The sequence below is a fragment of the Oncorhynchus mykiss genome, chromosome 14 (genome assembly GCF_013265735.2).
Source record: "Oncorhynchus mykiss isolate Arlee chromosome 14, USDA_OmykA_1.1, whole genome shotgun sequence".
In the NCBI taxonomy this organism is placed as follows: Eukaryota; Metazoa; Chordata; class Actinopteri; order Salmoniformes; family Salmonidae; genus Oncorhynchus; species Oncorhynchus mykiss.
Window position 1 is genome coordinate 22,760,075 of NC_048578.1, and position 27,221 is coordinate 22,787,295.

The 27,221-nt window shown below is 40.8% G+C and overlaps 1 protein-coding gene across 5 annotated transcripts in view; it reads right to left on the bottom strand.

Annotated features, from left to right (window-relative positions):
• LOC110488997 (differentially expressed in FDCP 6) overlaps nt 1–26,895 on the bottom strand; it is a 38,083-nt gene extending 11,188 nt beyond the window's left edge. The window contains exons 1-8 of one of the 5 annotated variants that reach the window (XM_036943158.1): nt 25,968–26,419; nt 16,420–16,464; nt 15,971–16,091; nt 14,004–14,058; nt 13,833–13,906; nt 12,966–13,204; nt 1,979–7,398; nt 1,542–1,761 (exon numbers count right to left, since the gene is read on the bottom strand). In XM_036943158.1, coding sequence (XP_036799053.1) covers nt 1,542–1,761; nt 1,979–7,398; nt 12,966–13,001 — 5,676 coding nt within the window. In that variant the 5' untranslated portion in view covers nt 13,002–13,204; nt 13,833–13,906; nt 14,004–14,058; ... (1 more) ...; nt 16,420–16,464; nt 25,968–26,419. Of the gene's footprint in view, nt 1–1,541; nt 1,762–1,978; nt 7,399–12,269; nt 13,205–13,832; nt 14,059–15,970; nt 16,092–16,419; nt 16,465–25,967; nt 26,838–26,880 lie in introns of those variants that run through there. The other 4 variants (XM_036943157.1, XM_036943156.1, XM_036943155.1 and 1 more) reach the window with 4 other exon arrangements.
• Between the last annotated feature and the right edge of the window lie 326 nt (nt 26,896–27,221).

The following is a 27,221-nucleotide window of genomic DNA, read 5'->3' on the forward strand; positions in this document are numbered from 1 at the left end:
CATCAGACCAGAGGACATTTCTCCAAAAAGTACAATCTTTGTCCCCATGTGCAGTTGCAAACCGTAGTCTGGCTTTTCATGGCGGTTTTGGAGCAGTGGCTTCTTCCTTGATGAGCGGCCTTTCAGGTTATGTCGATATAGGAACTCGTTTTTACTGTAGATATAGATACTTTTTGTGCCTGTTTCCTCCAGCATCTCCACAAGGTCTTTTGCTGGGATTGATTTTCTGGGATTGATTTGCACTTTTCGCACCAAAGTATGTTCATCTCTAGGAGACAGAACGTGTCTCCTTCCTGAGCGGTATGAAGGCTGCTTGGTCCCATGGTGTTTATACTTGCGTACTATTGGTTGTACAGATGAACGTGGTACCGTCAGGTGTTCATGAATTGCTCCCAAGGATGAAACAGACTTGTGGAGGTCTATAATCTTTTTCTGAGGTCTTGGCTGATTTCTTTTGATTTTCCCATGATGTCAAGCAAAGAGGCACGGAGTTAACGTAGGCCTTGAAATACATCCACAGATACACCTCTAATTGATTCAAATGATGTCAATTAGCCTTTCAGAAGCTTGTAAAGCCATGACATAATTTTCTGAAATTTTCCAAGCGGTTTAAAGGCACAGTCAACTTAGTGTATGTAAACTTCTGACCCACTGGAATTGTGATACAGTGAATTATAAGTGGAATAACCTCTCTGTAAACAATTGTTGGAAAAATGACTTGTGTCATGCACAAAGTAGATGTCCTCACCGACTTGCCAAAACTATAGTTTGTTAAACAACACATTTGTGGAGTGGTTGAATATTGAGTTTTAATGACTCCAACCTAAGTGTATGTGAACTTCCGACTACAACTGTATATTGATTTGTTTAACAATGTTTGGTTACTACATGATTCCATGTGTTATTTCATAGGTTTTCTGTCTTCACTTTTATTTTACAATGTAGAAAATAGTAAAAATAAAGAAAAACCCTTGAATGTGTCACACTTGCTCCCGCTCATCCCCCTGCATTACGCACTCCTGCCACCATAATTTACGCACATACCGTTCCTCGTCACTCGCATCAGCGATATTGGAGTCACCTGGACTCACTCAATCACCTGTTATTACCTCCCCTATATTTGTCAGTTCCCCAGGTCTGTTCCCCGCTGCTGCATTAATTGTAATTTGTCTGTGCTACCCGTGTGCTGATGCTGGTCCTGTCTTGTTCCATATTAAATGTTTGACTCCCCGTACCTGCTTCGCCTCTCCAGCTTCATCCTTGTGACAGAATGAGTAAGTGTGTCCAAACTTTTGACTGGTACTGTATGTCAAATCACAACACCGGGACCTACACAATGCAGTTTGACTTCTTTTCTAGTGTAATCTCCTTACAGGAGTCAATGTACAACATATGTGTACAACATACTCCTGCAACAGTGGGTTACAGCCTCCCATCACCTACAGTATCATATAAACTACTATAGACATCCATATGGCTCTCTTAGAAAATACTTGACAAAGTTTTTACATGAAAGATGGAATGTGAACTCCATGACTAACCTCGCTTTGTACTTTGTTGCGCAGAATCCTTGCCTGTTCTTTGATGTCCTGCTCCTGGCTTCTGGATGTTGCCTGGATTAAGGCGTGGTACATGCAATTCTGGCCCTCTGACATCACCCTGGTCTCACATCCATCTGGTTGAACAATGGTAAAATGGCCGCTGTACGCAGTTTGAACACCTTGGATTCGGTCTTGTATGTGAGACAACAGACCCATCTCACTAAAATAACAAATCAAACAGAATCATGATTGTTAAGTTCAAAGATAAAATTCAAACATAGCAATCTGAAGAGTAATGCAGTTAGGATAAATATGCTCCTGATCTTATGTTCTGTCAATTTAGTGGTATTGAACATTAATATTTGTATTTTTGATATCCTTAAAGTTCAATGAGGGACGTGGCACAGAAACTCAGAGCTGAATACAGAGGCACGTACCTTTTAGCTGTCTCTGGCTCCATGGTCAGTTTGAGTGTGATGTATCCTGCTGAGCAGTCAGTGCCTGGGTAGGATTGCTCATCGAGTGGTTTCCCATGTTTATCCACTACCTTGACCCTGATGCCTTGGCCCTGGAGTAGGTCACTCTTTGTAAGGACATAGATGTCCAGCTCTGAAGCAGGGCGGTCAATATCGCTGATGTTATTGATGTAATGATGGAGGTCCGACTGTTCAATCTCACATGTAGACTCCCCTGCATGCTTACTGGCTGATTTCATATCATGCCTCTGCTTCTGCTCTACGAAATAGTTTTCCGTTTTGTACCTGCCAAGCATGTTGCTAGTGGTATTGCCAATGGCGTTCGTGACTTTATTGATCTTTTCCTTAAAAATATGTGTTATCAAGGAGTTCATGTGTCTGGCACAGGACTCAATAAATTCCTGGGAGACATTCTCTGAGATGCCCTCGAGGAGCTCATTCTTCAGGCGTCCCACATCAAGGAGTCTGTGTCTGCCATCCTGGTCATACCCATTTGGCAGTTGCACATGAATTTCTTTTATCAACTTGGAAGAGAATCTGTCATTGATAAATTTTTCTGTAGGGATAGAGTTCAACATTTGGACTAGCACTGTACTGAACTTTGCTATGCAGAGGCTTGCAGAGATAGCAGTTTGGACTTTTCCAGGCACTCCTGCGTTGTCCATAAGGTCTGACGCTTTGCTACTCACCTGAGAGAGTCTGTCAATGATCTCATGCACTGTGCTGCAATTTGTCATTAGATCAGAAATAATTTTTTCTGTCACTGATTTTACTAAATCTTTAATACTTTTTTCACACTCCCTGTCTATCTTGAACTCAGCAGCTGGTTTCTGTAAAGCTGATTTTGGAACTCCAGAACATACAAGCTCTGTGAGAGTGTGACTCAATGCATCATTCTCTTTAACTACAGAGGTGATTGAATCCTTGAAAGCCTTGTTCAAAATCTCCTTCAGTACAGATTGAAGCCCTGCATCAATGAAGTAATGCAATGTGTGGGTAACTATCTGCGTAGCCATTTCCTGTCCTGCATACTTGGTTGCATGTTTGAAAGTCTGTTTGACTACAGTTTTTGTGCCCAGCTTCTTCACTGTACCTAGGGACAGAGAGGAGGCCGCTGTGACACTGCCTTTGAAAGACATGAATGCATGTTTCCCTGATTTAATGACACCTTTTGCAACAGATGACAGGGTTTTTGTACCTGTTAGCAAGCCTTTTGTGGCTTTATATACAGACTGGACAGCTCTCTTGATGGTGCCAAATCCAGAAGTGAGCAAAGATATCCCAATACCGATGCTTTTGGAGATGGCCCACGATGCCCAACTGAAACTGCCAGTTATCATGCCATCACACCCACTGATCATGTCAGACACTCCCTCTGAGATCAAGGTAAGACCAAACTGGGAGGCGGAGCCATAGGACAGAGCACAAACAAGAACTCCAGCCAGAACCTGACATGCACCCAGTAAAAAACACACAAGAGCATCAATGTTGAACCTTGGCTTCTCTTTTACTTCGAACACCATGCCAAGGCCGTACTCATACAGGGCCATGAGTTCATTTGTGGTGACATAGTCTGTCCCGTCTGAGAGTGCATACACTGAGGAATCCTCTGTTATGGCGCCACTTTTACTGTTCTTTAGCTCTGCAAGTTTTTCCAGTGTACTGTTAATGTATCCCAGCCATGCTTGGAAAATATTCATCCTAGATTGCATCTGACTTTGGAAATTGCAGACACCATCATGATGTGGCTCAAAGTTGCCCCTCATTGCCATCTGACATGCATTCAAAGTGTTTGTTGTTTCAGAGATATAGATACCTAGTGTGTCTTTTGCTTCCTGCAGTAATTTACTAGCCTCTGTTTTATAGTCACTCTCTGCCAGGTTAATTGTGATGTAAGCTTGGTTGTATAGCGCCACTGCTCTGTAAAAGGGGTCACATTTTGCAGCTTTCTGCCAGGAAGATTTTGCATCATAGTCCCACTTGGTTTTATCACGGCAGTGCAGGTTGGTTCTAACAACAGCCTGCTTCAGATGATCATAGAAATTTTGGCTTTGTCCTTTCAACATCATGTTCCTTGTGTTTGTCAATTGTTGAAGTAAGTCTGCTTCCAAGTCAGAGATATCATCATCCTTCTCGATATGGGTCTCATGAAGGGTCAACCACAATGCCCATGATTCTTTCAGAGCATTGAGTGCTGGCTGGTAATCAAGCTTATCGCCTTGACGTCTGAAACTATGTTCCTCCACCTTCATTGTCAACAGGTTCTCTCTCTCTTTTTCTGAGTAGTTGCTGTCAAAATTGTCAAGAAATTGGCAAACTGTTGAAAATAATTTTTCCTTCCTTTCAATTTCCTGCAGCTCATTTGTCTCCATACCAGTGATGCGTTGGATTTCATGATCCTCTCTTAGCTGCCTCATGATCTCCACAGGCTGGCCCTGGTACGCTGGTGCCAGTTGGTCACAATGGAGTATCATTTGTACCATGCCGGAATTTCCTTTTCTGGCTGTGCGTCCAAACACCTGTTTCTCCACTCTGCGATTGTCAGGAAAGTGCGTGAGAAGGACAAAGAGTCCGCCGCATTGATTCACTTTCTGCTCCAATCTAATGTCTGTGCCACGTCCTCCCAGATTGGTGGCGATAATGATGCTTCCCCCACTGAATGTGGTTTGCTCAATGTTGTCTCTCTCACTGATCGTGTACATGGTGATTGGATGTCGTTGATTTGCTCTTCGGTTGGCCATTGCCACCTGTAATTCATTTGCTGTCTTAACATCCTCACAAACCACCAAGACGACCTGGTTCCTGTCGGCAGCTTTCAATGCACTTTCACAGACTACCTCTATCCATTTGAAGTCATCACCGCTTACCTGAAGAGCGGGGAGTTCAACTACCTTATTGTGCCTGTGAGAAGGTATCGTATAGCTGTCTGATTTGTAATGCCTTTTCAAGAAGTGTTTGTCTGCATTTCCACCTAATGTTCCAGAAACACCAAATATGCCACTCCCTTTAAGGTATCTTTTAAAGTAATGGATATTTGACATATAATTTGTAACATTGGATAGCGATGATATGGCCAACTGGTGCTTCATCTCTAGAAACTGTTGAAGGCCGTCACCCCAGCGTTTGTTCTTTTCCAGTACTCCACTGGCCTGGTAGTCCACTGGGATGATGGCATGGTAGAAATGTTTGTCAGACTCACTGACAGTGCTTGGATTAGCGTCAGAAGACATGCCAATCATGTACTCTCTGCCTTGTTTCATTGCAATAGCTTTTAAGGCATTTCCCACAAAGACTGGCATCCGATTCTCAATGTACTTCTTAAGGAAGAAGGGGATCACAATATAGTTATCGGTTTCCTTTGAGTTTGGCTGACATTGGTCAGAATATATGATTTTAGATTGTATCTCAAGAACAACTGCATCAATTAGTGATTTTTCAGACATTATTTCACTAGCTCGTCCATTGTTGAGGAGAAGCATTTTGATTTTCATGTCACTGTCCCTTTTTTTCTCTCCAATTGATGTGGCTTTATTATTTGTTAATGTGTAACAGTCGATGAAAACAGTTTGATCTAATGCCGTCTCAAGAATACTGAGCAGATCATATTGTTGTTCCACTCCAATTTTAGTCATGAACGCCTCAATAGCTTTCCAATTCTCATCTTGAAAATCATCAGCTTTACCATCTCTTTGTGCCTCACTTTCACTCTGCGTCAATGTATCAATGTCTTCCTGTGTGTAAAATCCAAACTGCAACCCTGTTTGCAGAATATCAAATTCAGAAAAGTGTTCAGATCTGTCTGAGCCCATAACAGCCATCTTTGCAGCCTTGTGAAAATGCTGTAGCCCAGTTATCCACTCAGTCTCCCCCGTTTCTTCCATTCGAATAGGCCGACACACAGATATCATGCACCAAATGCTAGCAAGGACTTGCTCAACGTGCCTAAGGCCGCTGGCTTCATGAGACAGGAAGGTCACCTGCACTCCACTGTCCAAGGTCATGTAATCTACTTCATCCACAATCACTAAGTCAAACTTCCTCTCCCCACGAGTGGTGTTTTTCTCAAATTCCTGCCTCAAAGTGTCTGCTGCAAAGTCACTTACAGTTCCATACACAATCTGTCTTTTGTAAGCGTCCTGTAGTATTTTGTCACAGCTTTTAAGGCTGCTCTCCTTCATCAACGGTGGAGGCACAACGGAGGATGTGATATCAAACATGTCAAAAAGTTTTCTCCACTCCTCTTCGTCCCGTCGTGCAAGGATTGGAGAACTGGTCACAATGTCGACTGTGGCCCCTCTGATGGCCTGGATTGCTGCAAACATAGCTAGAATGCAAGACTTTCCTTCTCCTGTGCCAATTTCTAAGAGGCATCCTTTATCTGATGTTGCCTTTGGTAGAAGGAGCATGAGTAATGATGCCAGCTGGGTGAGTCTGGGAAAATATCCCTTGATTTGCTCTCCACTTTGAGTGGAAACGGCTGAGGAGTCTTTAACAGCAATACACATTGTAATAAGAACTTCCTTGAGGATAGTGTTGTCTGCCTCAGCAAAATTCAACAATTTAATTTTGTTCTTGAAGTCTTTGATCATTTCAATTTTTTCTCTCTTGCTCAGTTTCTTCTGTGTGTCTACCATGGGATCTTTTGAAAGCTTCTCTTCTATATGTCCTAAGACAGTCTCCATTATAGAGAGTAACTTTTCGGGGTAATTTGCATCCCGCATCTCACTCAAAATGGTGTCAATATCTTTGTCAGTTTCTTCTTCTGCATAACCTTGCAGAGTCTTATTGGGATCAGTACTTCTAAGGGCAGAGAGTGTGGAGAGAAGATCCAGCCTGTAGGTCTGCACTGTATGAAGGATTGCATCTGTTTTCTTCTGGTCCATGGAAGCAACCCCACGAAGAAAGAGCAGGATTTCTACAGGTGTCCAGATGTTACTGAAGAGAATTTGACTAAGGAGCTCCCTGCTGGTCTGAGACACATCTGAAAATGTGTCAAAAAAAGCCAAAAGAAGTTTACCTGCCAGAGTGGGATTTGAACCATTCAGATGCTCAAGAAGACTAAGGTGGAAGTTATACCTTTTGGCACACTCAAGTTGGTGGACATCCCCATTGACGGCATCCGGGTTGTCTGCCAGTGTTACCTCTGTCACAGCCTTAAGGATACAGAACCTCTCAGTTAGAGAGAGATCTTCATACATGATGGCATTCTCTAAGGTAAAAAGAGGCCAAAGGGAGAGGTGCTTCTCTCTAAAGTATTGGACTGTCAGCTCAGTCTGGAGGTTTCTCATCCTGTCTTCAAATGTGACATCTTGCAGGCTTTCATTTTCACTGATCTGGTAATCCAACAAGAGTTCCTCAAACTTCTGTTCAATTTCTCTCTGCTAGAATTGAAGGTTTAAAATTTTTACTTCAACAATGTAGGTAACACAATGTATGAAACATATGTATATAAATACTATGGTAACACTTTACAATAAGGGTGCATTAATTAAAATGAATACATGCCATAGTTAAAACAAGACAACAGTAAACATGTCATCATCCACGAATGATGCAGTGACAATTTTTCAAACTTGTGTGGATTCATTTCCCTCACTGGAAATCTAAACTTGATAGCTCACAATGGACGAGATGTTAGAGAATGGACTCTACAGCTTGATGGAGAGACATTGATGTAAAACAGGATTTATTTTAATGGGCAGACGATGGACCGTTAAACTGAAAGTAGTCTGGCTAGACTATACCGATACTAACATAATGGTCAATGACTGAAATATAGAATACCACAGTATTAGTCACTATACCCATAAAACCTAGCGGTTAAACAGCGTTTTTCCCACTACATTCTTCCCATAGGGGATTTTAGAAACATTTAAAATAAGGGCTGTGTTTTGTGTAGGCTTACCCCGTTTTGATAACCGTGTAAATCTTTCTAAGAAAAACGATTGGAACCTTTACCTTGTTTGACCGTTAGGCTTTATGGGTATTATGACGCCTCCACTGTTGGGCTCTATTGACATCGATACACTTTTGAGTAGGCGGAGCTTATAGATCCTTATGAGACACTTGTTTCTCATGGGGAAATGCATATACTGGATATACAATGTCATGACCGTAGCTCAAAAGGGAGATCTGCTTGTTCAAAGTTTGGTAGGGAACACAGTCTAATTTGTGGAAAATGTAATGGGCTGAGATTATAGGTCCTTATGGAAAACGTGTTGCTCATGAGGAGATGCACACAGTATATGTACCAAATGTCACGACTGTAGCTGAAACGGGAAAGGAACTTTGGTTGTTAAAAGTTTGGTATTTTAGTGGTTTACTATAGCCCCCCCCCATGTATAAAAGCAACTGATACCATTAATAAGAAGGGGCTAGAAGTATTTTATATGGTGAGCTACTGAGTGGCTTGGACAGGCAAGCCCCATACTATCGTGGAGGACTTAATTCTTCTTGCTGCCACGGATATGGCTGGGACAATGCTGGGGAAAAAGGCACAACTTTACAGACAATGCCTTCATCAAACAACACTGTGTCACGACACATCATTGACAAGGCAGGAGATATTTTGAAACAATTACTGCTTTGCATACAAGCCAGTGAATTCTATGCATTACAGCTGGATGAGTCAACAGACGTGGCGGGCCTGGCACAGCTCCTGGTATATGTCCGTTACATTTATGGGGGATCAACTAAGGAAGACATCCTCTTCTGGAAACTAGGACAACAGGAGAGGATCTTTTTAAAGGCTTTGTGTCATCAAATGGACTCTGGTAGTCAAGATGTGTTGGTATCTGTACTGATGGCGCAAAAGCCATGACAGGGAGACAGAGTGGTAACGCACGTCAAACAGTTGCTCTAGAGTCCACTTGGGTACACTGCAGCATCCACCGAGGGGCTCTTGCTGCCAAGGGAATGCCTGACCGCTTGAAAGGCATGGCCCCTGAACACCCGCGTATTTTCCGCACTATGCAATGATATGAGCAGCAACTATGTAATGCTTTTACAACATACAGAAGTGCGCTGGTTATCAAGAGGAAGTAGTATTGACACTTTTATTTAAATTAAGAGATGAGCTTAAAGTTCTTTACTGACCATAATTTTCACTTGTCTGACGACGAGTTTCTCACACAACTGGCGTATCTGGGTGATGTTTTTTCTCGCCTGAATGATCTGAATCTAGGATTACAGAGACTCTCTGCAACTATATTCAATGTGCAGGACCAAATTGAGGTGATGATTAAGAAGTTGGAGATCTTCTCTGTCTGCATTAACAAGGACAACACAGGTATTTTCATCAATGTATGATTTGTGTGCAAATGAACTCAAGCTTATGGACAATGTCAAATGTGATATAGCGAAGCACCTGAGTGAGTTGGGTGTGCAATTATGCAGGTACTTTTCTGAAACAGATGACACAAACAACTGGATTGGTTATCCCTTTCATGCCCTGCCTCCAGTCCACTTAGCGCAAATCGCGCTGACACTTATGCCCTTTGCAACCTATGCTCTTTCCAAACGCCTGAAAGTACCACGTTCATCTGTACAAACAATAGTGCGCAAGTATAAACACCATGGGATCACGCAGCCATCATACAAAACAGGAAGGAGATGCGTTCTGTCTCCTAGAGATATACGTACTTTGGTACGAAAAGTGCATATCAATCCCAGAACAACAGCAAAGAACCTTGTGAAGATGCTGGAGGAAACGGGTACAAAAGTATCTATATCCACAGTAAAACGAGTCCTATATCGACATAACCTGAAAGGCCGCTCATCAAGGAAGAAGCCATTGCTCCAAAACCACCATAAAAAAGCCAGACTACAGTTTGCAACTGCACATGGGGACAAAGATTTTACTTTTTAGAGAAATGTCATCTGGTCTGATGAAACAAAAATAGAACTGTTTGGCCATAATGACCATCGTTATGTTTGGAGGAAAAAGGGGGAGGTTTGCAAGCCGAAGAACACCATCCCAACCGTGAAACATGGGGGTGGCAGCATCATGTTGTGGGGGTGCTGTGCTGCAGGGGGGACTGGTGCACTTCACAAAATAGACGGCATCATGAGGCAGGAACATTATGTGGATATATTGAAGCACAATCTCGAGACATCAGTCAGGAAGTTAAAGCTCTTGGTCGCAAATGGGTCTTCCAAATGGACAATGACCCCAAGCATACTTCCTAAGTTGTGGCAAAATGGCTTAAGGACAACAAAGCCAAGGTATTGAAGTGGCCATCACAAAGCCCTGACCTCAATCCTATAGAGAATGTGTGGGCTGAACTGAAAAATGTGTGTGCGAGCAAGGAGGCCTACAATCCTGACTCAGTTACACCAGCTTTGTCAGGAGGAATGGGACAAAATTCACCCAACTTATTGTGGGACACTTGTGGAAGGCTACCAGGCACGTTTGACCCAAGTTAATCAATTTTTAAAGGCAATGCTACCAAATACTAATTGAGTGTATGTAAACTTTTGACCCACTGGGAATGTGATGAAAGAAATAAAAGCTGAAATAAATCCTTCTCTCTACTATTATTCTGACATTTCACATTCTGAAAATAAAGTGGTGATCCTAACTGACCTAAGACAGGGAATTTTTACTAGGATTAAATATCAGGAATTGTGGAAAAACTGAGTTTAAATGTATTTGGCTAAGGTGTATGTAAACTTCCGACTTCAACTGTATATGTAAGATGGCTAAATAAAGATAAATTATTGATTATTATTTGTGCCCTAAGAGCTCTGTCACTTTCCACAAGCCAGGTTGTGACAAACTCACACTAATTCTTATGTTTGATAAATGTATTGTGTGTGTGTGGCAGGCTTACAATGATGCAAAAAACAACATTTGAGAGTGTGCTGACCCTGGTGCAAGGGGTATGCAGCTGGAGGTTGAATGTTTGAATGGGTATGGGACTATAACTAGTTTGGGAACCACTGGCCTAGGCTATCATACACAATTGAGCACAGTAGCCAAGACTTAGTGTCCCATTCAACGCACAGAAACATATGAAAAAAATGAAGTCATTACCTTGATGCTTTCTCTGTTAAATCTTCTAGACCCCATAATGGCTAAATTAAATCCTGTTATTAGAAATTTGGGAAATGTTCATACAGTACCAGTCATATGTTTGGGCACTTACTCATTCAATGGTTTTTCCTTATTTTTACAATTTTCTACATTGTAGAAGACAGCAAAACTACATCAAAATATATTTGTTATTTGTGATTCTTCAAAGTAGCCACCCTTTGCCTTGATGACTGCTTTGCACACTCTTGGCATTCTCTCAACCAGCTTCATGAGGTAGTCACCTGGAATGCATTTCAATTAAAAAGGTGTGCCTTGTTAATTTGTGGAATTTCTTTCCTTAATGTGTTTGAGTCAATCAGTTGTGTTGTAACAAGGTAGGGGTGGTACACATCAGATAGCTCTATTTGGAAAAATTCCATATTACGGCAAGAACAGCTCAAATAAGCAAAGAGAATGACAGACCATCATTACTTTAAGACATGAAGGCCAGTCAAGGCCAGTTTCTTCAAGTGCAGTCACAAAAACCATCAAGCGCTATGATGAAACTGTCTCTCAAGAGGATAACCACAGGAAAGGAAGACCCAGAGTTACATCTGCTGTAGAGGATAAGTTCATTTGAGTTACCAGCCTCAGAAATTGCAGCCCAAATAAATGCTTCACAGAGTTCAAGTAACAGACACATCTCAACATCAACTGTTCAGAGGAGACTGCGTGAATTAGGCCTTCATGGTCGCATTGCTGCAAAGAAACCATGATAAAGGACACCAATAATAAGAAGAGACTTGCTTGGGCCAAGAAACATGATCAATGGACATTAGACCGATGGAAATCTGTCCTTTGGTCTGATGAGTCCAAATTTGAGATTTTTGGTTCCAACCACTGTCTTTGTGAGACGCAGAGTAGGTGAACGGATGATCTCTGCATGTGTGGTTCCCACCGTGAAGCATGGAGGAGGAAGTGTGATGGTTCTTTGCTGGTGACACTGTCTGTGATTTATTTTGAATTCAAGGCACACTTAACCAGCATGGCTACCACAGCATTCTGCAATGATCCCATCCCATCTGATTTGCGCTGTCATTTGTTTTTCAACATGACAATGACCAAACACACCTCCAGGCTGTGTAAGTGCTCAGCATATGTGGGAACTCCAAGACTGTTGTAAAAGTATTCCAGGTGAAACTGGTTGAGAGAATGTCAAGAGTGTGCAAAGCTGTCAAGGCAAAGGGTGGCTACTTTGAAGAATCTCATATAATGGGTAGGTGTGTCCAAACTTTTGACTGGTACTGCACTTCTAAATACCTTTATGAGAGTAGAACAAGTGTTGTACCAAATCAATAAGGCTTTGTTAATGTATTGTGCATGTCTTGTTAAAAGGAGGTTTTGTAAAGAAATGTATAGCTTGACATGTTTTGAAAAAAATCACTCATGCACATTATTGCACTGAATATAGTCTCAAATATTTCTACATGACCTGTTTTGACAATGCTAATGCTAAACTGTAGTTAAGTAAATAATCCCCCAATCGGCTGCTGAGTCCAGGTCTGTATACTGACTGCTTTCTAAGCAATATGATGTAAATAACTTGAGATTATTTTGTAATGTGAACTTTCCCTTTCACATGTTACCCCTTCAGAACCATGAACAAGCAAAATACCTGTAAACCATGTGTTAACCTGGTGATTAAGTTATACATCTGACTATAATTTACCACTTCATGAAAATTGTCTATCAATGGTATAGTAAACATTATATTAATGGCTTTATGCTTTGTAAATGCATTAGTCAATTATTTATTTGTAATACATTGTAATTCATGTACACTTATTGTAAAGTGTTACCCAGAGGGATTAACTGTTTTTTTAAGGGAATAATGTTGTACTACTCAGTGATCTGCTTAGATAAAATACATCATACCTCATCCCTTTTGATGACAGTCTCATGGTCCCCCATCACCTGCTGTAATACATGTGTGCGCTGCCGATGACCCTCCTGCTCCCTCAGACTAGGACTGAGGTTCAGCTTTGCCTCTGTCAGACTTCTCCTGGCCTCCTCAGTCTCCTTGCTGATCTCCTCCTCAATCCTCCTCTCCCTTTCCTGTCTCTCCTGCCGCCGCTGTTCCTCCTCTCGCCGCTGCTGGTCCTTCTCCTTCTTTGCTTTTTGGGAAAAACGGAACCATCAATAATGTTTAATGCCAAAGCGAGAAGTCTTTGCCCACAAAAAGTAGGTCTATAGTCTAATAGGATGTTAAATCCAGCCTTGATTTAACATCCTAAAACCTTCTTTTATTAATGCTCTAGGCAACAAATTCAGAGTAAAACATTTATCATTATTTTATCAAACTTGCAAGGACGTTATGTTCACTATTGCAAATGCAAGCCTATTGCTTCGGAGACACGATGTCAGGTCTAAAGAAAGTTGGCCAAATTTTGTCTGTCATTGCAATTATGTGATACTGAAACTATCCATCAATTCACTAGCCAGTGGTTTGGAAGACCATATGCATCCATATGAGTTGAGGAAAACACACAAGCCCCAAATACACAGAGCGCATATATTTGGCTATGGAGCACATTTTGATTGGTCTGTAAGTGGTCAAGCGCTTGACACACCTATTATTCATTTTATTAATCTAAAGACAGCTTTACACTACTGCCAGAATTTTCACCGACAGATATTACCACGGAACTTTAACAATTATTTCTGAAGCGCTTAGATCAACAATTGCATTTGGGTTGTTAAAATAGAGCCCTGAAGGTTTAAAATGAAAAAAATACGACTTACCATAGTTGGGACATGTTTCAACTACAGAATGTGTGCTACAGTGCAGCTCAATGACTGAGCGGTCCAGGCTTTCTCTGATGGTGAACGTTGTGTGTTGATATCCAGAGTAGGGATATGAAAATGAATTGTGTTGATGATCTCCATATTTCAGAATGAACATACAGCGTTTACCATTCCGATCTGGCCAATATTCTTTTTCCTCCCGAGCCTTCAGTGTGCCACTTTCCTGGAAAAGTAAAGAGGTCTTTATCAATACTATTTGTGGCTTTTGTCTTTGTCAAAATTTCTTTCTCTCTGTTGTTTTAGAGACTGGTAAAGGGTGAGATGGAGAGGGGGTTGGGCATATCTTTAGAATTTGTGGTTGTGTGTATTGTTTTCAGCTTCAGTATACTATCGCCAGACTTATGTGGATCTTCATAAATTTCAGTAGCAGCTAGATGCTATTAGCTGAACTAGGCCTAACTTCATCAGCTATACTTCTGAAATTCCAAGGAGTCTACGTGGGCGCTGATGATATGTTTGAATACTGTAAATGAAGAAAAACTAGGCTATATCACAATGACAACCGCGATTACGCGGCCAAGTGTATGTGTGTGGGCGGTCATAATGATTGGGAAAAATTATATTACCGAAACACAAAAAAGGAAGATCAATGCAGCGTAAGCAAGACCATTTTGTGCTCAAATTACCCTAGACCAGCAGTTCTCATACCTTTTGAGGTTGAGAGAGAGAATGAGAACTAATTCATCGCGGACTCCCTCATAATCAGAACACAACTAAATATTGTGCAAAATATACATGTGTTAAGGGAATTTTTATCAATGATGACTTATGTATACATTTCAATCAGGACTGAATAATCCGAATACTGTTATGTTACTGTACATGTATGAATGTTCTCTCTTGCTCCCTGTAAAGGATATAATGTAGTCAAGAGTTTAGAACAATGATGGTCTGTTCCTTGGTACAAATGAATGAACTGTCTAGAATGCTTATCTACACTGACTGACCTTGGCTCTAGGCGAGGAGGGAAGGCTTGAACTATAGGGCCTTTCTACCAGTGTCAAGAAGAGACGGAACATTTAGAAAACGCTGACGTCATTTTCAGTTTATAACCTGTGGTAAAATGTGTATGAACTTAGTACTCTCTTGAATTAAAGGCTGTTACTTGACTTTTAAGACCGGGGCTCTGTCCATTCTTATAAAATAAGGGTCTTACACACCCTTATGCATTGACAGAGTTGTTTTGTTTGGGAATTAAAACAGAGGAATTTATTTAGAATTCCTTCAACAACATGACACTGACATCGTACTATGACATTGTTTTTGTTTGTTTGTGCATACATTTTACGACATCATCCCAGTACACTTGTGTCAATCAAGTCACAAAATAGGTTTAGGCATGCCGCACAACAACACAAACACACATTATTATGTCAACAAGCAATCAGCCCTTATAGTACTTGTCAGGAGGAATTCAACCATCAACATCATAGTTGCTCATCAAGGATAGGCCTACTAATTATCAAAGCACAACATTCTCAGTCGACCCGCACAACAATCAACCATCGTCATATAGTTTGTCCATCTCAATTATAATCAATAATATCATACAGTGGATGCCTAGGCCTATATGCATGCAATGCCTTGTTGCATTTAGTGCTCAAATCTCAGGCCGCTGAACTGTTAGGTGGACAATTATTGTTTTAGGAAAGTAAAAACCAATAAAACAATAGGCTATATAGTTTTGAATATGCTACACATCAAACAGGTTCAGATCCGAACCACCACGGGTCTGTTTTTCCCACAGGCTTTTTCGGAAGTTGTCTCCGTTTAAAAAAAATAATAATAATAATTATGCATATCGGGTCGGGTGGGAAAGTCATGGGTCCAACTTTTTGGACAATGAAGATCTCTAATGTATAGATAAAAGCATATTAACATTGCATTTGATATCCCCCATTAAGCTTACACATTTTGAAGGTCTTCTACACCAAAGCACAAAGTAACTTAATTATTTCAACTATGCCTCAAATGAGAAGACCAGACATCTGCCTCCCACACTATGCTTTGCACTGTGTTTGTGAAAGGGCTATGTGAATTCGGGGTCAGAAAATAAATACAGGTAAATATTTTACCTTCCTCTCTGTGTAAGAGCTATTGGGAAAAGGGTCATCAACATGGGAACCGGAGTAGTGCCAGGTGTAAGGGGTCTCGTTCTTCAATATGATCTTACACCAGCTGGACCCCATGCTCAGGCTGTGGAGGACAAAGACAGATCAAATCAAACTTGAGAGGAGTACTTAACTCAACTCGTTTTATATTTCTCATCATTCCACCATACGTACACTCTTACAAAAAAGGCTTCCAAAGGGGTTCTTTGGCTGTCCCCATAGGATAACACTTTTTTGGAACCAAAATGGTTTCTTGAATGGGTTCTTGGCTATTGGGACAGCCAAAGAACCCTTTTAGAGAGCACCTTGTATGGTCACAAAATATCAATATTTGGTGCATTAAAGCCTCAAATATCCAATAAGTTTATATTTACTTCCTGGAAAAGTGATTTGATGATGCAAAACAAACTCACCTCACAAAATATCCACTTCGATGTAAATCATACTCTGAGGTGATGCTGAGATGAAAAATAAAAAGTTGTTAAGTCAAAATCATCATCACCAATGTTCTTTCACGCTGTTATGGGAGCACAGCGTGATGACTCAATCACAATTTATGACATTGTTTGGATGTGGCAATCTCGAGGAAGTCCTGGGGTCACTGACACCAGGAGAGGTGTGAACTTTTTTTTTATTGAGGAAATTAATGTTACTGTGTGAATTAAATGTTTGGATTATTTCAAGAGTTCATAAACAGCTACAAATTTATATATGTTTTATTGTACTGTAAAGTGCTATGGATTTATTGTTACAGTGGTTCTTCCTGTAAAAGTTGCATTGTACTGCAGCACACCTTGCGGGCTGCCATATAATTCTACGGTATTATATTTAATTGTCAGCCATCATACCATTAATGCTAGTTAGTATTGGCTGTACCAGAGAATTTAAACCCTTTTTTTCTAATAACATAGTATATGAGATTGATTTTAAGAAATGTTGCTTAATTTTTTTATTTTTTTTATTTTTTAATTATACCCCTTTTTTCTCCCCAATTTCGTGCAACTCCCGTACGGACTTGGGAGAGGTGAAGGTCGAGAGCCATGCGTCCGCCGAAACACAACCCAGCTAAGCCGCACTGCTTCTAGACACAATGCCCGCTTCACCCGGAAGCCAGCTGCACCAATGTGTCGGAGTAAACACCATACACCTGGCGACCATATCAGCGTGCATTGCGCCTGGACTGCCACAGGAGTCGCTAAACCCTCCCCTAACCATGACGATGCTGGGCCAATTATGGGCCGCTACATGGGTCTCCCGGTCACGGCCGGCTGCGACAGAGCCTGGACTCGAACCAGGATCTCTAGTGGCACAGCGATACAGTGCCTTAGACCACTGTGCCACTCCGGAGGCCCTAGCTTAATTAATTTGCTTAATATTATGGTGTTTCTATTCCAAGAAAAAAAAAACTGAAAATATGGTGCTGTACATCGTGACTGGTCGGGAGTAGGCTACAGTACTAAGAGCATAACAATTCCACACCATAATTGTAGTCTAACCAATACCCAAACGGAGATTCAGTGAGAAAAAAAAAATCATTGATTTATCAAGACCAGTCCCCATGCTTGTCTCAGAGCAGCGTGAAACGGTGGTGAAATAGTTGACCATACGCAGGTAGACTATTGCTTCAAATCCTATTGCTTCTAACTTCAATTATTTGTGACATTGTGACATTTAAAGCATATTGAACACACGCAATTCTTAAAACTCTAATGCTTTATTATTTAATATTTTTTGCCCTCCGAATTCATATTCATTATATAAATAGGCCCATGTGCACCTTGATATTGGGGGTGGCCGTGCCTAACGGGGAAAGGGGGGGATGGATCCGGTCGGGCACAACCCAGGCGACATGGAGATGCGGGGAGCCGAGCTTGGTCTAGAGCCGAAGCCACCCTCCTGGCCCAGAACCCCGCGCAGAGGGAAGGGAGAAATAAAATATAGGTTAAATAAAAATGTAATAAGACCTACAACACCTCGCCTACGGTAGGCCTACAGTATATCTAAAAATAAGGGACATTTTTCGATAGGGCAAATCTGATCTGTGAGAATATTGTGAGCAATTTATGTTATTCTTCAATAATACAAATTCCAAAGCACATCAGGTGGAGAAAAATATATGTTATGTTAAAGATGTCAAGATGTTATGCTGGGAGGAAGATGTTCAGTCTCCCCTGTCCTCAGCTTTTCCAACCTGAACAAAGGAACAGGATGCCATTTCTAACCCCCCACCCTAGCCTGGGGTTGACCAATCAGAAGTCCTTGCAGGACAACTGAGCCAATGACCAAATAACAGGTATCCTGCCCCTGACTCAATGTACAGAACGTAGCACACGTAGCTCTGAGTTCAAGACTGACATCCCACAGATCCTAAACAGATGTTGAACTGAAAACCAAACTCCTATTGATCGTTAATCCTAGTCCTCTCGGCCTCACATCCTCTGCGTTGTGTAATTAACTTCAAAATATTCTTACAATATCTAAGGGGCTTTTATATAATTATAATGCATGGTTAATAATAATAATAATCGCTTTGTTTAAAAGATAACGATATTTGAGATTTCATTTTCAAATAACCGAAGGTGAGCGATTTGCAAACTGAGTAATGGCCAAAATAATATTTATAAAAACCAAAATAGTTATTTCTGTTTTTAGAAGGCGAGAAACCAAAAGCCCACCGTGCCTATTTTTTTGACAAGGACATCCCGGCCGGCCAAACCCTCCCCTAACCTAACCCAGACAACGCTGGGCCAATTGTTCATCACCTCATGGACTATTTCTCTCAATACCATTTGTATTTCATATACCTTTGACTATTGGATGTTCTTATAGGCACTATACATCCTCTTTCACGTGAATTCATGGTTCCCATCACAATAGCAACATGTCACATGCTCACCACATTTATAACACATAATATTATATTTTCCACAACTTGGACAGCTCGGCTTTTCCCCAGTCGCGGCCGGCACGGGTATTGAACTAGGATCTGTAGCAATGCCAGTGTCTTAGACCGTTGCGCCACTCGGGAGGCCCCATCCACAAATGATCAAAATACAGATGTATTTACAAAATGTTTTTGGGACCACATCGTGGTCTATTGTCCTGCTAATAGCCCTTGTGAAAAACAAGTGTCAACTATAACTATGTACATTATCATAAAATAACCCACTAACATTAATTATTGAACCGTTCATGTGAACAAACCAGCCGTCATGTTCATGCAATCTAACTTCAAATTCTTAAAAAAATAAAAATACTATTGAAATGTGCATACAATAGCACAATACAACTCACAAACAGTACCTCTAGAACCATTCAAGCTAGATACAGCAAACCAACTTTCACATGTACAGGCTATCCAAACTTATCTACCTGCTTTTTCAACTATAACCAGTCACCACTAGAGGTCGACCGATTATTGGAGGACCAAAAAAAGCCGATACCGATTAATCGGACGATTTTATTTTATAAAAAAAATAAAAATAATTGTATTAATGACAATTACAACAATACTGAATTAACACTTATTTTAACTTAATATAATACAATCAATACAAATATATTTAGCCTCAAATAAATAATGAAACATGTTCAATTTGGTTTAAATAATGCAAAAACAAAGTGTTGAAGTAAAAGTGCAATATGTGCTATGTAAGAAAGCTAACGTTTCAGTTCCTTGCTCAGAACATGAGCACATATGAAAGCTGGTGGTTCCTTTTAACATGAGTCTTCAATATTCCCAGGTAAGAAGTTTTAGGTTGTAGTTAATATAGTATTTATAGGACTATTTATCTCAATACCATTTGTATTTCATATACCTTTGACTATTGGATGTTCTTATAGGCACTATACATCCTCTTTCACCTTTGTGTGGTGAAAGACGTGAATTCATGGTTCCCATCACAATAGCAACATGTCACATGCTCATCACATTTATAACACATAATATTATATTTTCCACAACTTGGACATCTCGGCTTTTCCCTTCTGCAAACACTTTATACATGGCCAAAAGCTTTACAATGATCACACTGCATTGGTCTTGGGATAAATGCTCATCTCTTTAACATCTATTTCCCATGATACGCCAGATATAACCCCCTTGAGGTGTGCCCTGTTCCTAAGAGAAACACGACACTTCAAACGTATCAAATCACGTGAGCCGCAACACACGTTTCCTCTGTTCCTCAGAAGCACAAAAAAATCGAAACAAGCCCGCCTCTAGTGATCCACACAGCCTTCACTCTTCCCAGCACTCTTTCCACCAGTTTGGATATCTCAAATGGATTCCTTAAGATTGGTAATTGGTTCATCTGCTCCTCATTTACAAACTGTACTCCTACAAGATACGAAGTGACATTCTCATCTCTGTACTCTACTTTGCTCCATTTTCCATTCTTTTGGACAATATTCCAATTCTCTTTGATTCTACCGCCATTAGATTCAGAATCCACTTCATCATCATCCGCTTCCGCCATATTTTTCCTCCAAAAAAAACAAACGTTTTACCTATCCGATGGTAACCAGCACAGGTGTAACACATACTGACTAATGAGCTGACACCAATCGGTGCGCCCTAAAATGGTAACGTGCTTTTCATGCTAAAAGTCCAACCTCAAAACATAAATGGAAAAACTTAAATCTGTAACAGTGTCTCTAGTTTGAATGGTTCAAGAGCTACTGTTGGTGAGTTATTTAATGCCAAGAGTCTGCATTTTTGGAAGTTGGTTTGTGTTAATTAATAACTTAAGTAATATAAGCGCTAGAGCGTGCAGATAAAAATAATAAACAGACAAGTACATTTCCTGAAGAAAATGTGGTGTGCATGCTAGCTTGTGAAAGATCGATTGATTGATAGGATAGCCTGAACATGCAATTTTTTTGTTTGGTGTCTCTAGCTTGAACGATTCAAGAGACACTGTTGGTGGGTTATTTTATGCAAATGTATATAGTTATAGTGGATAAAAGTTTGTTAGAATCTGAAATTAGGATAACTGGAATATGTGATAGTTGTCTTGGTGTCTCAAGCTTGAACGGTTGAAGAGTTACTGTTGGTGAATTATTTATACAAATATATGTAAATGTGTATAGTTAGTTAATTTACACAATTATAGTTGATACAGGTTTTGAAGAATTGGAAGTTAGGATAGCCTAAACGATTGAAAGTTGGTATGGTAGATTACCTTTAGCGGGTTATTTTATTGTTAATTTATTCTCATTTATATAGTTATAGTTGATAAAGGTTTTAAAGAATTTGAAGTTAGATTAGCCTGAAAATGTAAGTTGGTTTGGTGTCTCTAGCTCCTATGGTTCAAGAGTTGTATGTGGAAACCCCTTCAAATGAGTGGATTCGGCAATTTCAGCCACACCCATTCCGGACAGGTGCATAAAATCGAGCACACAGCCATGCAATCTCCATAGACAAACATTGGCAGTAGAACAGCCCGTGCTGAAGAGGTCAGTGATTTTCAACGTGGCACCGTCATAGGATACAACCTTTACAGCAAGTCAGTTCATCAAACTTCTGCCCTGCTAGAGCTGCGCCAGTCAACTGTAAGTACTGTTATTGAAGTGTAAATGCCTAGGAGCAACAACGGCTCAGCCATGAAGTGGTAGGCCACACAAGATCACAGAAAGGGATCAAATCAAATCTAATTTTTTGTCACAGACACATGGTTAGCAGATGTTAATGCGAGTGTAGTGAAATGCTTGTGCTTCTAGTTCCAACAATGCAGTAATAACCAACTACCTTATACACACAAGTGTAAAGGGATGAAGAATATGTACATACAAATATATGAATGAGTGATGGTACAGAATGGCATAGGCAAGATGCAGTAGATGGTATCGAGAACAGTATATACATATGAGATGAGTGTTGTAGTGTATGTAAACATATTAAGTGCCATTTTTTAAAGTGGCTAGTGATACATTTTTTTACATCAATTTTTCCATTATTAAAGTGGCTGGAGTTGACTCAGTATGTTGGCAGCAGCCACTTAATGTTAGTGGTGGCTGTTTAACAGTCTGATGGCCTTGAGATAGAAGCTGTTTTTCAGTCTCTCGGTCCCTGCTTTGATGCACCTGTACTGACCTCGCCTTATGGATGATAGCGGGGTGAACAGGCAGTGGCTCGGGTGGTTGATGTCCTTGATGATCTTTATGGCCTTCCTGTGACATCGGGTGGTGTAGGTGTCCTGGAGGGCAGGTAGTTTGCCCCCAGTGTTGCGTTGTGCAGACCTCACTACCCTCTGGAGAGCCTTACGGTTGTGGGCGGAGCAGTTGCCGTACCAGGCAGTGATACAGCCCGACAGGATGCTCTCGATTGTGCACCTGTAAAAGTTTGTGAGTGCTTTTGGTGACAAGCCGAATTTTTTTCAGCCTCCTGAGGTTGAAGAGGTGCTGCTGCGCCTTCTTCACCACGCTGTCTGTGTGGGTGGACCAATTCAGTTTGTCCGTGATGTGTACGCTGAGGAACTTAAAACTTACTACCCTCTACACTACTGTCCCGTCGATGTGGATAGGGGTGTGTGGATAGGGGAGTGCTCCCTCTGCTGTTTCCTGAAGTCCACGATCATCTCCTTTGTTTTGTTGACGTTGAGTGTGAGGCTATTTTCCTGACACCACACTCCGAGAGCCCTCACCTCCTCCCTGTAGGCCGTCTCATTGTTGTTGGTAATCAATAGAGGTCGACCGATTAATTGGAATGGGCGATTAATTAGGGCCAATTTCAAGTTTTCATAACAATCGGAAACCAATTTTGTTTTTACACCTTTATTTAACTAGGCAAGCGAGTTAAGAACACATTCTTCTTTTCAATGACGGCCTAGGAACGGTGGGTTAACTGCCTCGTTCAGAGTCAGAACTACAGATTTTGACCTTGTCAGCTCGGGGAATCCAATCTTGCAACCTTACAGTTAACTAGTCCAACGCTATAACCACCTGCCTCTCGTTGCAGTAAGCCAAGGTAAGTTGCTAGCTAGCATTAAACTTACCTTATAAAAAACAATCAATCATAATCACTAGTTAACTACACATGATTGATGATATTACTAGTTTATCTAGTGTGTCCTGCGTTGCATATAATCTGACTGAGCATGTATCTGACTGAGCGGTGGTAGGCAGCAGCAGGCTTGTAAGCATTCATTCAAACAGCACTTTCGTGCGTTTTGCCAGGAGCTCTTCGTTGTGCATCAAGCATTGCGCTGTTTATGACTTCAAGCCTATCAACTCCCGAGATGAGGCTGGTGTAACCGATGTGAACTGGTTAACTAGTTAGCGGGTGCGTGCTAATAGCGTTCAAACGTCACTCGCTCTGAGCCTTGCAGTGGTTGTTCCCCTTGCTCTGCATGGGTAACGCTGCTTCGAGGGTGGCTGTCATTGTGTTCCTGGTTCGAGCCCAGGGAGGAGCGAGGAGAGGGACGTAAGCTATACTGTTCCATTGGCAATACTAAAGTGCCTATAAGAACATACAATAGTCAAAGGTTAATGAAATACAAATGGTATAGAGGGAAATAGTCCTATAATTCCTATAATAACTACAACCTAAAACTTCTTACCTGGGAATATTGAAGACTCATGTTAATATGTTCTCATATGTTTTCATGTTCTGAGCAAGGAACTGAAACGTTAGCTTTCTTACATGGCACATATTGCACTTTTACTTTCTTCTCCAACACTTTGCTTTTGCATTATTTAAACCAAATTGAACATGTTTCATTATTTATTTGAGACTAAATTGATTTTATTGATGTATGATATTAAGTTAAAATAAGTGTTAATTCAGTATTGTTGTAATTGTCATTATTACAAATACATAAAAACGTTTTTTGTAATAAAAAGAAAAATGATAATAATTAAAAAATATATATTTAAAAAAGAATAACAATCGGCTGATTAATTGGTATCTGCTTTTTTGGTCCTCCAATAATAGGCATCAGCGTTGAAAAATCATAATCGGTCGACCTCTAGTAATCAAGCCTACCACTGTAGTGTCGTCTGCAAACTTTATGATTGTGTTGGAGGCGTGCAAGGCCACACAGTCGTGGGTGAACAGGGAGTACAGGATCACCGAGTGCTGAAGCGCACAGCACGTACCAATCATCTGTTCTCGGTTGCAACACTTACTACCGAGTTCCAAACTGCCTCTGGAAGCAACTTCAGCACAAGAACTGTTCGTTGGGAGCTTCATGAAATGAGTTTCCATGGCCGAGCAACCGCACACAAGCCTAAGATCACCATGCGCAATGACAAGCAGGCTAAAGCAGTGGATACACGTTCTCTGGAGTGATGAATCAAGGTTTGGCGGATGCCAGGAGAACGCTACCTGCCCCAATGCATAGTGCCAACTGTAAAGTTTGGTGGAGGAGGAATAATGGTCTGGGGCTGTTTTTCATGGTTCGGGCTAGGCCCCTTAGTTCCAGTGATGCTGAATATTAACGCTATAGCATACAATGACATTCTAGACAATTCTGTGCCTCCAACTTTGTGGCAACAGTTTGAGGAAGGCCCTTTCCTGTTTCAGCATGACGGTGCCCACTTGACCAAAGCGAGGTCCATACAGAAATGGTTTGTCGAGATCGGTGTGGAATAACTTGACTGGTCTGCCCTGACCTGGCCTAATCTCCCAATTATCAGTGCCCGACCTCAGTAATGCTCTTGTGGCTAAATGGAAGCAAGTCCCGCAGCAATGTTTCAACATCTAGTGGAAAGCCTTCCCAAAAGAGTGGCGGCTGTTAAGGCAGCAAAGGGGGGACCAACTCTATAATAATGTCCATAACTTTGGAATGAGATGTTTGACGAGCAGGTGTCCACCTACTTTTGGTCAGGTAGTGTATGTCTCTACCCTGTGAACATTCCCAAGTTGGTTTGAGGTGTCTAGGTCACATGGTCAAGGAGCTATTGAGTTAAGGGATTTTTTATAAATACAGTGAACTCGGAAAGTATTCAGACCAACTTTTTTCCACATTTTGTTACGTTAGTCTTATTCTAAGAATATATATTTTTAAATTCCATCAATCTACACACAATACCCCATAATGACAAAGCAAAAACAGTTTTTTTATGTTTGCTAATTTATTAAACATATAAAACAGAAATACCTTATTTACATAAGTAATCAGACCCTTTGCTATGAGACTCGAAATTGAGCTCAGGTGCATCCTGTTTCCATTGAGTCCACCTGTGGTAAATTCAATTGATTGGACATGACTTGGAAAGGCACACACCAGTCTATGTAAGGTCGCACAGTTGACAGTGCATGTCAGAGCAAAAACCAAGCCACATTTTATTTTTTTAATCCATTTTAGAATAAGGCTATAACGTAACAAAATGGGGAAAAAGTCAACAGTCCGAATGCACTGTATATTTAGAAGCAAATACTTTTAGACTTTTACTCAAGTAGTATTTTATTGGGTGACTTTCACTTTTACCTGAGTAACTTTCTATTAAGGTATCTCTCTATACGTTTACTCAAGTATGACAACTGGGTACTTTTTTTCGTTTTTGTTTCGTTTTTGCACACCAGCTTCAAACAATATATAGAATATTTGTGGTTACGAAAAATATTTATACACAATGACTGCTTGTTTTGTCACAAACTGATATTAGGCGAGCTATTCGAATTTTAGCAACCATAGTGCATCTTTAAGTTACCATATGTATTTTATGTAACCATCCCAAATGTAATATACTTTTGAGTGTACTGAATAAGTTTACTATATGTCTAGTCTATGAGACTAAGCTGACTTCACGGGACAGATATTGTTATCCGGTTTTGTTATAAAACAAAGCTGTGGTTGAAATTATTCTGCCACCGTGTCTTATTTTCTACAAATTCTACAAAGCACACATTCACTCCATCTAACATCGAATACCTTTTTAAGGAGAGTAGGCCTATTATAACACTATGTCCAAATAACGATATTATCAACTATATGAATATACACAACAATCGTCTTACCGTTTCTCTTGCTCAACAGAAGCAGCGTCTATGAATATTCGGTCGTCGAAAGACTTACTTTCGTTTGCTCAACTCATTTACATATCCGGCTATTCCTCCTGGGTAGATGCATAGTGCGGGATCCTTGGGCCGAGCCTACCCCAAGTGGAGTGTATTCATGATTGCCAAATAACCAATAAAAAAGAAGCATATAAAATAATATAACTTTCGCTTCTGTTTTTCATGATTGTTCTTCAATTCGCAAGTGGCTGAATGTACTTTATCTCACCGGAGAAAGCATCAGAGTGAGCGAAACAGCACCGCTCTGTCTCAGTACAGTATGTGTAACCCATCTATCTGATACTGTCTGGTCAAAAAGAGTACTGTATGACATTGTTGCCGCCCCTATCATTGAATGCAAGGAAAGGCAGCGAGCATGTTGATCCAAAAATTATAAAAGAATAGCTAATCAGTGTTGAGCTAAACCAAAGATTATGGATATACTGACAAGATACTTGTTTCTCTGCCCTAACAATGTCAGTCCTTGCCCACAAAGCAGCACTGCGGGCATTCAAGCTCCCACCTATCCTTTCTTTGGCTTGGTGAATCCGACGGAACATTGAAAGTGATGCATTTACCTTCCGAGTCACTGTCAAGAACAGACCCATTACAAGAAGAGCTATTCTCTCAACTGTCAGCTCTATTTATGATTCATTAGGTTTCCTCGCCCCATTCATATTAAAGGCAAAGCAAATTCTTCAAGAGCTCTGCAAGCTAAAGTGTGGATGGGACCAAGTCATCCCTGAAGAACATTCTATTTCATGGAAGAGATGGCTCTCAGAGCTGGACCAGCTGTATGGTGTATGATGCCAAGACCGCACAGCTGCATAACTTTGGTGACACAAGTGAACAAGATTATGGCACAGCAAGCTACCTTAGGTTCACAAACGGTATGGAAAAGGTCCACATCGCATTCCTACTCGTGAAATCAAGGGTGACTCCACTCTAGCAGATGACGATCCCCAGACTGGTACTTGACAAGTTCAAACTGACGTTTGGAAAAGAAAGTCTGTCTGTGGATGACCTAGATGAAGCAGAAAAGGTCATCATTCGATTTGATTAATGACAGCACTTTAAACAAGAAATTGCACTAGTTGTGAAAGGAAAACAATGTGCCAAGAGAAGCGGTGCACTTCAGTCTCCACTCATAACTTCAGTACTGGTGACCTTGTTGTCATCATCGATGACACCGCCCCAAGGAACTCTTGACTAATG